The following is an 11,945-nucleotide window of genomic DNA, read 5'->3' on the forward strand; positions in this document are numbered from 1 at the left end:
GAAAATTCTAGCCCATTTGGGTGCTGCCATAGTTACATTTAGAAGTGCCAATCCAAGAAGGCTCAAGGTCATTGGCCACAGATAAAATGACATCAAACCACATATGTAAAGTAGCTTTGCTTGGACTGATCACGTCAACATTGTACTTTCAAAATCTTAGCTATCAGTCATGAATCAAGTCGACAATCTACTGGCAAATCCTTTTTAATCCTTGTCATATGAAGAGAAGTTAAAGCTAAAATGTATCAGTGCTCATCAGCCATTGGGCAAACATTACACAAGTTGGAAATCGCAAATTCAACAGTGGTTTGGAAGGAATCAGTGTCGGTGGCTAACTGCAAGCAAAGCAATCACTAGCCTGTTATTCAGTGGAGTGGCTGTGTGGTCCCAAATTTGGGATTAAGGCGACGTTAAAATGGTAAAAATTCAACATTGGCCATGCTGTCAATGACGCATGATTTGTGCCGCGCTCAAAACAATTTTAACTCTGAACTGCGAGAACTTGACCTCAGTGAGTTCAAGACCACTGGGAAGTTGGGAATAAACGAGCTCCGACTGGGAAAATGGTCATCTATTTCGGAATTGTAAATCCAGCCTCTATCTAGAGCTATGAGCTGAAGATTAATGACATCATGATTCGACCTTGTTTTTTTCAGAGTTACCAGTTGTTTTGAAAGCACCATAAATCCAGAGAATGCCAGACTGACAATTTGTCCACGAAGGACCACTGTGCCACCTTCCTGTGAGCACAGCACAACCAGGTGAGTGCAAAATTGTATTGTATGCTGCTGTATAAATGATTAAATTTACCAGGGAGATATGTATACTGTAGCTAAGTCATACAAAGTGTATGTTGTGTAGATGTTAGTAGCCAAACCCTGATAATTTGATCTATTTTCCCCTCTTAATTTCACCTACTATTCTGACTTGGTGGTGCGCATGTAGTTTTAGAGAAATGTAATCATCGAATATTGTAAGAGCTTTCATTGTCTGCTTATATGCCCCACTCCTCAATTTCGCAATTTGGTTGTGCATCAGCAGTTATACTCTTGTCACTGGCAGCCACTTAATTTTGATCTAAACTTGAAGTAATCATGTCCGACTAGCGACTGGGCACACGGCACGTGTCCAGGGGCCCTGACTTTCCCTATTGACTAACAAAATCATTCTCACTCAGATATTCTATTAACGTGGCATAAATCATGTCTGGAAAAAGCATAACATTTGTTATAAAATTGTGAGGTTTCTCTGCCCCATGGCAAAGGTGTAGAATTGCAGGAAATTCATTTTTAAAACACATTATCCCCACTTTTAAGAGGGGGGGCCACTAAAACTAATGTTTTGCTGCAAGGGGGCAACGAAATCTCGCTAAAAGCCCCCAAAAGGATAGTCGGCTCTGAGTTGATTACATATTTACTTCCTGTTTATTCACCTGGCACTACTTGGTTCATGCACTTTGATGTTGCTTTGCCACTGACATGTACACTGCTCAAAAAAATAAAGGGAACACTAAAATAACACATCCTAGATCTGAATGAATGAAATATTCTTATTAAATACTTTTTTCTTTACATAGTTGAATGTGCTGACAACAAAATCACACAAATTATCAATGGAAATCAAATTTATCAACCCATGGAGGTCTGGATTTGGAGTCACACTCAAAATTAAAGTGGAAAACCACACTGCAGGCTGATCCAACTTTGATGTAATGTCCTTAAAACAAGTCAAAATGAGGCTCAGTAGTGTGTGTGGCCTCCACGTGCCTGTATGACCTCCCTACAACGCCTGGGCATGCTCCTGATGAGGTGGCGGATGATCTCCTGAGGGATCTCCTCCCAGACCTGGACTAAAGCATCCGCCAACTCCTGGACAGTCTGTGGTGCAACGCAGATGGAGCGAGACATGATGTCCCAGATGTGCTCAATTGGATTCAGGTCTGGGGAACGGGCGGGCCAGTCCATAGCATCAATGCCTTCCTCTTGCAGGAACTGCTGACACACTCCAGCCACATGAGGTCTAGCATTGTCTTGCATTAGGAGGAACCCAGGGCCAACCGCACCAGCATATGGTCTCACAAGGGGTCTGAGGATCTCATCTCGGTACCTAATGGCAGTCAGGCTACCTCTGGCAAGCACATGGAGGGCTGTGCGGCCCCCCAAAGAAATGCCACCCCACACCATGACTGACCCACCGCCAAACCAGTCATGCTGGAGGATGTTGCAGGCAGCAGAACGTTCTCCACGGCGTCTCCAGACTGTCACATGTGCTCAGTGTGAACCTGCTTTCATCTGTGAAGAGCACAGGGCGCCAGTGGCAAATTTGCCAATCTTGGTGTTCTCTGGCAAATGCCAAACGTCCTGCACGGTGTTGGGCTGTAAGCACAACCCCCACCTGTGGACGTCGGGCCCTCATACCACCCTCATGGAGTCTGTTTCTGACCGTTTGAGCAGACACATGCACATTTGTGGCCTGCTGGAGGTCATTTTGCAGGGCTCTGGCAGTGCTCCTCCTGCTCCTACTTGCACAAAGGCGGAGGTAGCGGTCCTGCTGCTGGGTTGTTGCCCTCCTACGGCCTCCTCCACGTCTCCTGATGTAATGGCCTGTCTCCTGGTAGCGCCTTCATGCTCCTCTGGACACTACGCTGACAGACACAGCAAACCTTCTTGCCACATCTCGCATTGATGTGCCATCCTGAATGAGCTGCACTACCTGAGCCAGTTGTGTGGGTTGTAGACTCCGTCTCATACTACCACTAGAGTGAAAGCACCGCCAGCATTCAAAAGTGACCAAAACATCAGCCAGGAAGCATAGGAACTGAGAAGTGGTCTGTGGTCCCACCTGCAGAACCACTCCTTTATTGAGGGTGTCTTGCTAAATGCCTATAATTTCCACCTGTTGTGCAAATGAAATAGACAATGGCATGTGAAATGTATTGTCAATCAGTGTTGCTTCCTAAGTGGACAGTTTGATTTCACAGAAGTGTGATTGACTTGGAGTTACATTGTGTTGTTTAAGTGTTTATTTTTTTGAGCAGTGTATTTTCTCTCTTCCTCCTAGACCATCACATCCTACCTACCGGCCTTACAATCCAACAGAACCCAGGAGCAAATCACCACCCCCCTTTTCTGAGTAGGGAACAGGTTGCGTAACAATTGTTTTTCCTGGTTGAGCCTCTCTACGCCGTACCATTAGTGCAAAGGTCACAATGCTGAATTTACCCAAGTTAGACACATTGTATGAGTTTGACTACCCCAGATGCTCTCAAGTGTATATAATGTATGATATCATGCAGACAATACATCCCTGTGCCATCTGCTGCTGTAGCCACTTTAAACTATGCCACTTTGTTTACATACCCTACATTACTCATCTCATATACTGTACTCAATACCATCTACTGCATCTTGCCCATGCCGTTCTGTACCATCACTCATTCATATCTTTATGTACATATTATTTTTCCCTTTACACTTGTGTGTATAAGGTAGTAGTTTTGGAATTGTTAGATTACTCGTTGGTTATTACTGCATTGTCAGAACTAGAAGCACAAGCATTTCGCTACGCTCGCATTAACATCTGCTAACCATGTGTATGTGACAAATCAATTTGATTTGATATCATCCCATCCTGAACCAAAAAAAACACTTAGCACTTGAGTGTCTCTGTAAAATTATGAAACTCAAACAAATGTAGTTATGCCATTTTAAGAGTAAAACAATCTGCCATGGATCATACCATATACAGCTTGGAATGACCAGTCATTGCATTGTAGACCTAGACTTCAGCAAGCTGATTCTATTGTAAGTCACAGGCACGTTGTAGCCGACTGACTCTTAACTGTCAATACCTTCAAGTCTGCAGTTCTATTTATACATCTCTCCCAGAGTTGTTGTGTACATGCATTTGTAGCACTATGGTCACGTGGAATGTTAAAAGAAGGATTCTGTGCACTGCAGAAAGGTTTGGAGTCACTGGGTTCAGATCTGCTGCATTGGTCTTAGATTTGGGGACACCTATCAAGAAACACAAACAGTGATCAGAGTTGAGTCATTATAATGGAAGCACAGAACATTCAGTGTTGAGTTAATGAGTCAGTAGTTATTCCATGATTCATCTGAGCTATGATGGGTTTGTCAAACTCACAGCCAAGTCTGTGCCAGTGCAAGCTCTGATGTCATCAGGAGTAAGCCCCTCCCAGATCTCTATGAGAGTGAGGCCCCTGGCCTTGTCAACATCAAAAACTGCCTGAGGGAGTGAGGAGTGTAAGCCACTGCATACAGGGAGAGGAGATTGACACTGCCTGCAGCTGATAAGCCTAACTTTATTTAAAAAGCTCACCTTTTCAGTGATGATCCTATCCACACACTGCTTCCCGGTCAGTGGGAGAGTACAACTCTCCAGGATTTTGTGTTTGTCCCCCTTAAGTTTGTAAGGAGAAAAGGTTTACTACAGGGTACACTCCTATAGTGTAGTAAGGTCTAAAACCATATGTATGAAGCACCAGAGGTAGTGTCATTTTGTACCTTAGCAGAATGCTCCATGGTCACCACCACTTTGGTTCCTGCACTTGCCACTAGGTCCATAGCCCCTCCCATTCCTTTCACCATCTTTCCCTTTGGAGGTCAATGAAGAGAGCATACACATGTTGAAACATTATATACACGTATTCCTACGATCGGTCAGGGTGAGAGACATGATCATACCGGGATCATCCAGTTGGCCAGGTCCCCATACTTAGACACCTGCATGGCCCCCAACATGGTCAGGTCAATGTGGCCACTGAAAGTAGAGGTGGTTCATGTTACCTTCAGCTACTCCAAAGGAAAAAGTGATACTAAGGTTAGTGGAGATAAAGATCGGGGAGTACAGTAGGTGGTTTGAGCACTCACCCCCTGATCATAGCAAATGATTCATCACTGGAGAAAAACGCGGCTCCAGGAACCACAGTTACAACCTCTTTACCTAAATAACACAAACAGAGACTGGGTAGGAGGGTAAAGGCCAGGAAAGATGTTCCAAGAAAGCTTTGATTTGAGGATAGCATGTCCAACCAAAGATTTTCTACAACTTTGTAGGTGTAGTGTTGACGTATGTGCTTGCTGTACGTACCTGCATTGATAAGGTCTGGGTCTACCTCACTTTCGGTGGGATAAGGACCCTTTTTATAATACACAAACAAAATGAAACAGACACACACACAGGGCTTTGTCAAAGAGAGGGTGCCCACTTTCCTGAATGCACTTTCTACTTGTATCTGTAAATCTAACAGTTTAATATGGCTCACCAGGCCCAGAAGTCCATTCTCACTCTGTAGGTGCACAGTGATGTCAGAGTTGATGAAGTTGCTGGCCAGCATGGGGATCCCAATACCAAGGTTTGCTTAAGATGCTGTAGTCAAGGGACCTATTAATAACCAATCACATCCACCACGTCTACATATTATTACATCTTCATTAGTAGACTACCAAACATGCTAACTGCCTGGTACTTTACTCCACGTTTTTTCAAAGGTCCAACACACCAGCTTCTCGTTAGTATAGTGGTGAGTATCCCCGCCTGTCACGCGGGAGACCGGGGTTCAATTCCCCAATGGGGAGAAAGGACTGTTTTTTTTTAGTGTGAACAATGTAGCTGAGCCCACAAAGTGAAAAATATGCTTGGAGATAAAGCTTTATGATACGATTTCCAGCCTTATCTCAGTATTCCAAGGCATTGGTTGTTCAGTGGTAGAATTCTCGCCTGCAACGCGGGAGGCCCGGGTTCGATTCCCGGCCAATGCAGGATGTTTTGAACATGTAATTTCGAGAAGTATGCAAACCCCTGAGGAACAAATCTGTGTTCGATTGCCAAGCCAACAGAAATCTCTGGTCTTTTTTGATGCTAGTGGTTGAATTAATTTAGGATCTATCGCATTTTACAACTGTTCCAGACTATCTTTGGAATATTTATTTCTCACACAGAATAGGTCAACATTTGTACTATGGGGGATAGTCAATTGACATAGGCTAGTGCTTTTGCTGTTAGTTAGGCCTACCCATCTTGTTGGCTGCCGAAAAGTAAATGTGGACAGTTATTCCAATATGAATCTCAGAATTGGATAAGGACGTGCACAGTTGCGTCCCCGATGTGTCTGTCTTCACTTGTAGCCTGAATGAAAGACCCGATCAGTGATGGAGAGCCATGTGAGTGAGAGGTGCTTCGGAGCATGCAGCACTCAGGGAGAAGGGCACAACGGCCACTGGCCACAAAAGGCATGGATTTTTTTAGGATGCATTACGGCCACAAAGGGGATGACGCCGGGAAATTCAAGGCATCGTCAAATTGTGAATGAGAGACTGAAGTGTGAACAGCCTGCGCAAATAAACAGAGCAGAGGTCATGAGCTCATGTCTTTCTAAATTAAGCATATAGATAGCTATTTCTTTGTTAACCGCTCAACACAGAATAGCCGCATGTGCACACTCCCTGGAAATCATTTGGAGAAAATATCCTTTCAATGTAATCCAGCTATGTTCAATTGTATTCTTCATACTATAAAATAATGCCATGGAATTCTAAGCCAATCTTGTCTGCTAAATGAACTAGCGTAGCCCACAGCCATATGGAATAGCCAGATCAGGACCTGCCATAAGGACAACTCAGAGTATACTATTCTGTTCTTCTGAAAAAGACCACATTTTCTTCATATCATGTTTCTTTAGAACTGTCTAAAATAAAGAATGGATTTATTGTGAAGGTATAGGCTATATTACATGGCTTTATTAGACTTTTTCCAAATGTAGATGTTCCAAAGGTCTGCATCAGTGGCTTGTAGGCTGTGTGCAAGCCAGGAGATGCTAAATGTGTTTGTTAATTAACTGTCAATTACCGTGAGACCGACCATTTATTTGCTTGACAATTACCGTCTGAGGAAATTTTGTGACTGCCATAGCCCTATATGTACCTCACGTTTCAATATCAATCCACACTGTTCCCTCCGGCCCTGATCCTGTGTAAAGGATACCATACATCCCATCCTGGAACTCCAGTGCTGCCCTCCTGATGATCCTCTCTCGGAGCAGGTCTGCCTTCCGCTTGGGTTTGAGTGTCTCCATAGATCCTTTCTGGACCGTTCTCTTCTGCACAGTGAACAGGGATTATTGCCAATCAATAGTACAGAGAAAACAACCGATTCCACGTTACCTGTCACCAACAGACTGACAGACACAGACAGGCAGGCTTACCTCTATCCTCTTCTCATAGACTGCCCCCTTCACAATCCTGTCAACATAGATGCTGGGGACATGGATATCTTCTGGAGCAAAGGTCCCCACATCTACAATCTCTTCTACCTAAGACAGTAGTAACCGAAGACCCAGTTGGGGTTTAAAAGTCTGGGGTAAGGTTCAGTAAACTCTTAGGCCACACATTATAGTTGAACAAACTGTTAATTGAAACTGGTTCATTGACATGCTAACCTCCACTACGGTGACTTTAGCTGCTTTACACATGGGCTGGTTGAAGTTCCGTGCTGTTTTTCTATAGAAAGACAAAGACAGTATCATGAACTGTTTATTGTATGCTGATATGCTAAGTAGAGTCAGTGCATTAACTATATAATCATTCACAGTGACAGTCGTTGTCCGTTGTAATTGATTTTGAATGTTAGCACTAGCAGTGGCGCAACATCATGCTAGGAAATGTTGACCTCTTGTGGAGTTTGAATATAACACGTTCTTATGATTGTTGTTGAAAAAAATCAGCCAACCCCACCTGAACACAATGTTACCGGCTCGATCAGCTTTCCAGGCCTTGATCAAAGCAAAGTCCCCTGTGATGGCTCTCTCCATGACATAGTGGATGCCATTGAACTCCCTCACCTGTGAGATAATGACATCACATGTCAGGGTCAGGAGTAAAAGCTGAGCTGACCCCATAGTGTCCACCTCTCTCTCTCTAATATTACCGGGTCTTTTTTGGAAGAAAAAAAAAAACAATTATTCTGGGTAAATAAAGGTTCAATATGAATATATGTGTGTGTTTTTGCATACCTCTCTCTTCTTGCTAGCGATGGCCACACTGCCGTCTGTGTTGTATTTGATGGGTGAGCCTCCCTCCTGGATCAGTGTGCCATACCCAGTGGGCGTGAAGAAGGCAGGGACCCCAGCACCGCCGGCACGTACCCTCTCTGCCAGGGTACCCTTCAGTAGATGTATGGTATAAGAAAGTCATAACACGATCTAACACGTAGGCTATAACAAGATACAAAAATGTTAGAACAAACTTGTTATAGCGAGAATGACAGGCAAATCCATTTTTCATTACAAACCAGATGGAGAAAATACATTAGAGTCTAACCTGAGGCGTTAGCTCCACCTCCAGTTCCCCTGAAAGGTACTGTCTCTCAAACTCTGCATTCTCCCCAACGTAGGAGGAAATCATCCGCTTGATCTGCTTGGTCCTCAGCAGCAGACCAAGACCAAAATTATCCACACTGCACACCCACGAGAGATTTATCCACACGAGAATCACAAACACATTTCTATCTTGCTTAGATACATACAACACATGCACAAAAACAAATATACTCAAAGGCACTCGCACACACACTCATTTTGTAGTAGCCTAATTACCCAGCGTTGTTGCTGACTGCTGTGATACCTTTCACTCCAGTCTTCAATAAACTCCCAATCAGATTCTCGGGTATTCCACACAAACCAAACCCTGGAAAACATTCAGAAGAAAACATTAAACTCTGAATTATCCTATACATTACCCAAACTAATGTACAAGCGCAAACATGGAATGTTAATGATTAGCGCTTAAACAAATATGACATATTGTTTTCCCAGAAGCAGAAGGTATTTATGAGGTTTGAAACGCAAAATGTTTGAATTTGACTAAAGCTTAACTATGTGATGAAAAAGGCCTGAGAGTAGGTACAGTATGCTACCTCCGACTAGTAGAGTGGAGTCATCTGGGATGTCTTTCACTGCCTCTGTGGGGTCGGTAAAGAAGCGGGCATCCCTGGGGCAGGAGGTGGAGAAGCAACAGCCACACACCCGAGGGTGAGGAACACACTGAAATAGCCACATGACAATTTGGACAAGGACATCACAGTAAACCTGGATTTTTACCAGTGAATCAATAGAGTTCAATCCACCTCAATGAAATTGATACAAATTTGCATGTTGTTATTTCGTGCTTCCATTTTGTCAGGGGAGAAAGGTATGTTAGAGTTGTGTCAAAAATGGTTAATTCAAAGTGATTCATGTAGCACTGTTTCTGGTTTCTCTCATGGACTAGGATTCATTCTAGAATAAAAACTTGTAAAAAATCTTGTAGGTTTCCTACTTGATTTATTCTAATGCTCTCCACTTAGACAGTTCTCATCCATAAGAACTCTGAGTGACCCATCCACAGTATTATAGCACTCAAATCAAGTTTATTTGTCACGTGCGGAGAATACAACAGGTGAAACAGTGAAATGCTTACTTACAGGCTCTAACCAATAGTGAGAAAAAAAAGGTGTGTGTGTGTGTAGGTAAGTAAAGTAAAGAAAGAAAAAAAGATAAATAAAACACTCCCACATACAGTGCATTCGGAAAGTATTCAGACCCCTTGACTTTTTACGTTACAGCCTTATTCTAAAATGGATTAAAGTCCTATAGGTGCCTTTAGGAAAACTCCAAGCGGGCTGTCATGAGCTTTTTACTGAGAAATGTTTTTTGTCTGGCCACTCTACCATAAAGGCCTGATTGATGGAGTGCTTGAGAAATGGTTGTCCTTCTGGAAGGTTCTCCCATCTCCACAGAGGAACTCTGGAGCTCTGTCAGAGTGACCATCGGATTCTTGGTCACCTCCCTGACCAAGGCCCTTCTCCCGATTGCTCAGGTTGGCCGGGCAGCCAGCTCTAGGAAGAGTATTGGTGGTTCCAAACTTCTTCCATTAAGAATGATGTAGGCCACTGTGTTCTTGGGGACCTTCAATGCTGCATAAATGTTTTGGTACCCTTCCCCAGATCTGTGCCTCGACACAATTCTGTCTCGGAGCTCTACGGACAATTCCTTTGACCTCATGGCTTGGTTTTTCCTCCGACATACACTGTCAACTGTGGGACCTTATATAGACAGGTGTGTGCCTTTCCAATTGTATTTTTTTTATTTAATATTTAACCTTTATTGAACTAGAAAAGGCTGTTAAGAACACATTGTTATTTACAATGAAGGCCTACCAAAAGGCAAATGCCTCCTGCGGGGACTGGGGCCTGGGATTAAAAATAAAAAATACAAATAAATATAGGACAAAACACACATAACAACGAGACCACACAGCACTACATGAAGAGAGAACTAAGACAACAACATAGCAAGGCAGCAACACATGACGACACAGCATGGTAGCAACACAACATGGTAGCAACACAGCATGGTAGCAACACAACATAACAACATGGTAGCAACACAACATGGTAGCAGCACAAAACATGGTACAAACATTATTGGACACAGCCAACAGCACAAAGGGCAATAAGGTAGAGACAATACATCACACAAAGCAGCCACAACGGTCAGTAAGAGTGTCCATGATTGAGTCTTTGAATGTAGAGATTGAGATAACTGTCCAGTTTGAGTGTTTGTTGCAGCTCGTTCCAGTCGCTAGCTGGGAAAAAAATCTAATGTGCAACAATTTCTAAAAACCTGTTTTCACTTTGTCATTATGGGGTATTGATGACGGGGAAAACAATATTTAATCAATTTTAGAATAAGGCTGTAAGGTAACCAAATGTGGAAAAATGGAAGGGGTCCGAAATCTTTCCATATGTAACAAGAATAAAACATTTGAGGTTCAGAACAGATACCCTTGTGAGGTTCCTAACAGTTCCATACCATTAAACAGTATCAATAGTCACAATTTAACACACAATCGTTACATTGTATATGGAGCAATACAATACTAGCTTGATATACTGGATTAATAAACAACATTTTACCTAATGTTCAGGTTTATTATACACATAACACAATTTGTGGTAAAATTATAAAGTTGTTCCTACCTTGCCATACTGCATAGACAGTACTCCTTTTTGTCTTCTCACTGAAGATATATTTCTATGAAATTGCTCTGATTTTGACAGAATTCTGAAGGACGCCATTTTCGGAATCGGTCTGTCAGTCTTTCAGAAAACTGAGTGTTGGAGGTTTGCAGTACAGGTCATTCCCCCTGGGCCCAGTCAACAATCAGGCCAGGAGGGGTGGGGGCATCCCTGGAGTGACTGAGAAATTGACCAATTAAAAGTGATACTGCTTATTAGTACCATACTGACCAAAAGTTTTAAATGTAGGCTTTCAAAGCACCTCGTGAAAGGGTAAGTCCCCGTTTCCCCCACATTCAAGTGAAAACCTAAAAAAGCATGAGACCAGGTAGCATAATCACAGGATCAACATGGAAGACCACATTTTGAGAAGAATTTCAAGCTTTGAATTCCAAACTTTGTTAGAGAGAGAGACTGTCTATTTATAAGAGCATGTGCATGGAGGGTTTTCACGTCCTGACCATAGAAAGCCTTTATTTTCTATGGTAGAGTAGGTCAGGGCATGACTAGGGGTTTAGTCTAGTTTATATTTTCTATGTGGGGTTCTAGTTTGTATTTTCTATGTTGGTGTATTGGTATGATTCCCAATTAGAGGCAGCTGGCTATCGTTGTCTCTAGTGGGAGATAATATTTAAGTAGCATTTTTTCCACCTGTGTGTTATGGGATATTGTTTGGAGCACTTTGCACCTCTGTAGTCACGGTTTGTTTATTGTTTTGTTAAGTTTCACTATTATTAAAGCATGTGGAACTCTACATTCGCTGCGCCTTGGTCCGACCATTATTACGAACATTGTGACAAGGGTAGGGAGTCTCACTTGACAGACTTCAGAGAATGAGTTGAGTCAGGGGCTCACATGCCAAACACTCT

At 42.9% G+C, this 11,945-nt stretch overlaps 1 protein-coding gene and 1 non-coding gene across 3 annotated transcripts; one reads left to right on the forward strand and one right to left on the reverse strand.

Annotated features, from left to right (window-relative positions):
• Positions 1–3,691: 3,691 nt before the first annotated feature.
• Positions 3,692–11,227, reverse strand: LOC110509755 (succinyl-CoA:3-ketoacid coenzyme A transferase 1, mitochondrial). Of its 2 annotated transcripts, none has more exons than XM_021590839.2 (17): positions 11,038–11,227; positions 8,935–9,061; positions 8,615–8,705; positions 8,340–8,475; positions 8,033–8,182; positions 7,755–7,861; positions 7,460–7,520; positions 7,226–7,333; positions 7,006–7,120; positions 5,288–5,382; positions 5,113–5,206; positions 4,893–4,965; positions 4,707–4,782; positions 4,527–4,616; positions 4,342–4,422; positions 4,147–4,248; positions 3,692–4,016 (listed from the first exon to the last, which is right to left on the reverse strand). In XM_021590839.2, the coding sequence occupies exons 1-17, from the start codon at positions 11,134–11,136 to the stop codon at positions 3,981–3,983; spliced, it is 1,641 nt and encodes a 546-aa protein (XP_021446514.1). In that variant the 5' UTR covers positions 11,137–11,227; the 3' UTR covers positions 3,692–3,980. The 2 variants fall into 2 exon arrangements, with proteins under 2 accessions (XP_021446514.1, XP_021446515.1); XM_021590840.2 differs by having other exon boundaries at positions 5,113–5,161; positions 11,038–11,225.
• trnac-gca lies at positions 5,713–5,783 on the forward strand. Its single transcript has one exon. It is a non-coding gene; the product is annotated as a tRNA-Cys (tRNA).
• Positions 11,228–11,945: the final 718 nt, after the last annotated feature.

Source organism: Oncorhynchus mykiss, chromosome Y (genome assembly GCF_013265735.2).
Source record: "Oncorhynchus mykiss isolate Arlee chromosome Y, USDA_OmykA_1.1, whole genome shotgun sequence".
In the NCBI taxonomy this organism is placed as follows: domain Eukaryota; kingdom Metazoa; phylum Chordata; class Actinopteri; order Salmoniformes; family Salmonidae; genus Oncorhynchus; species Oncorhynchus mykiss.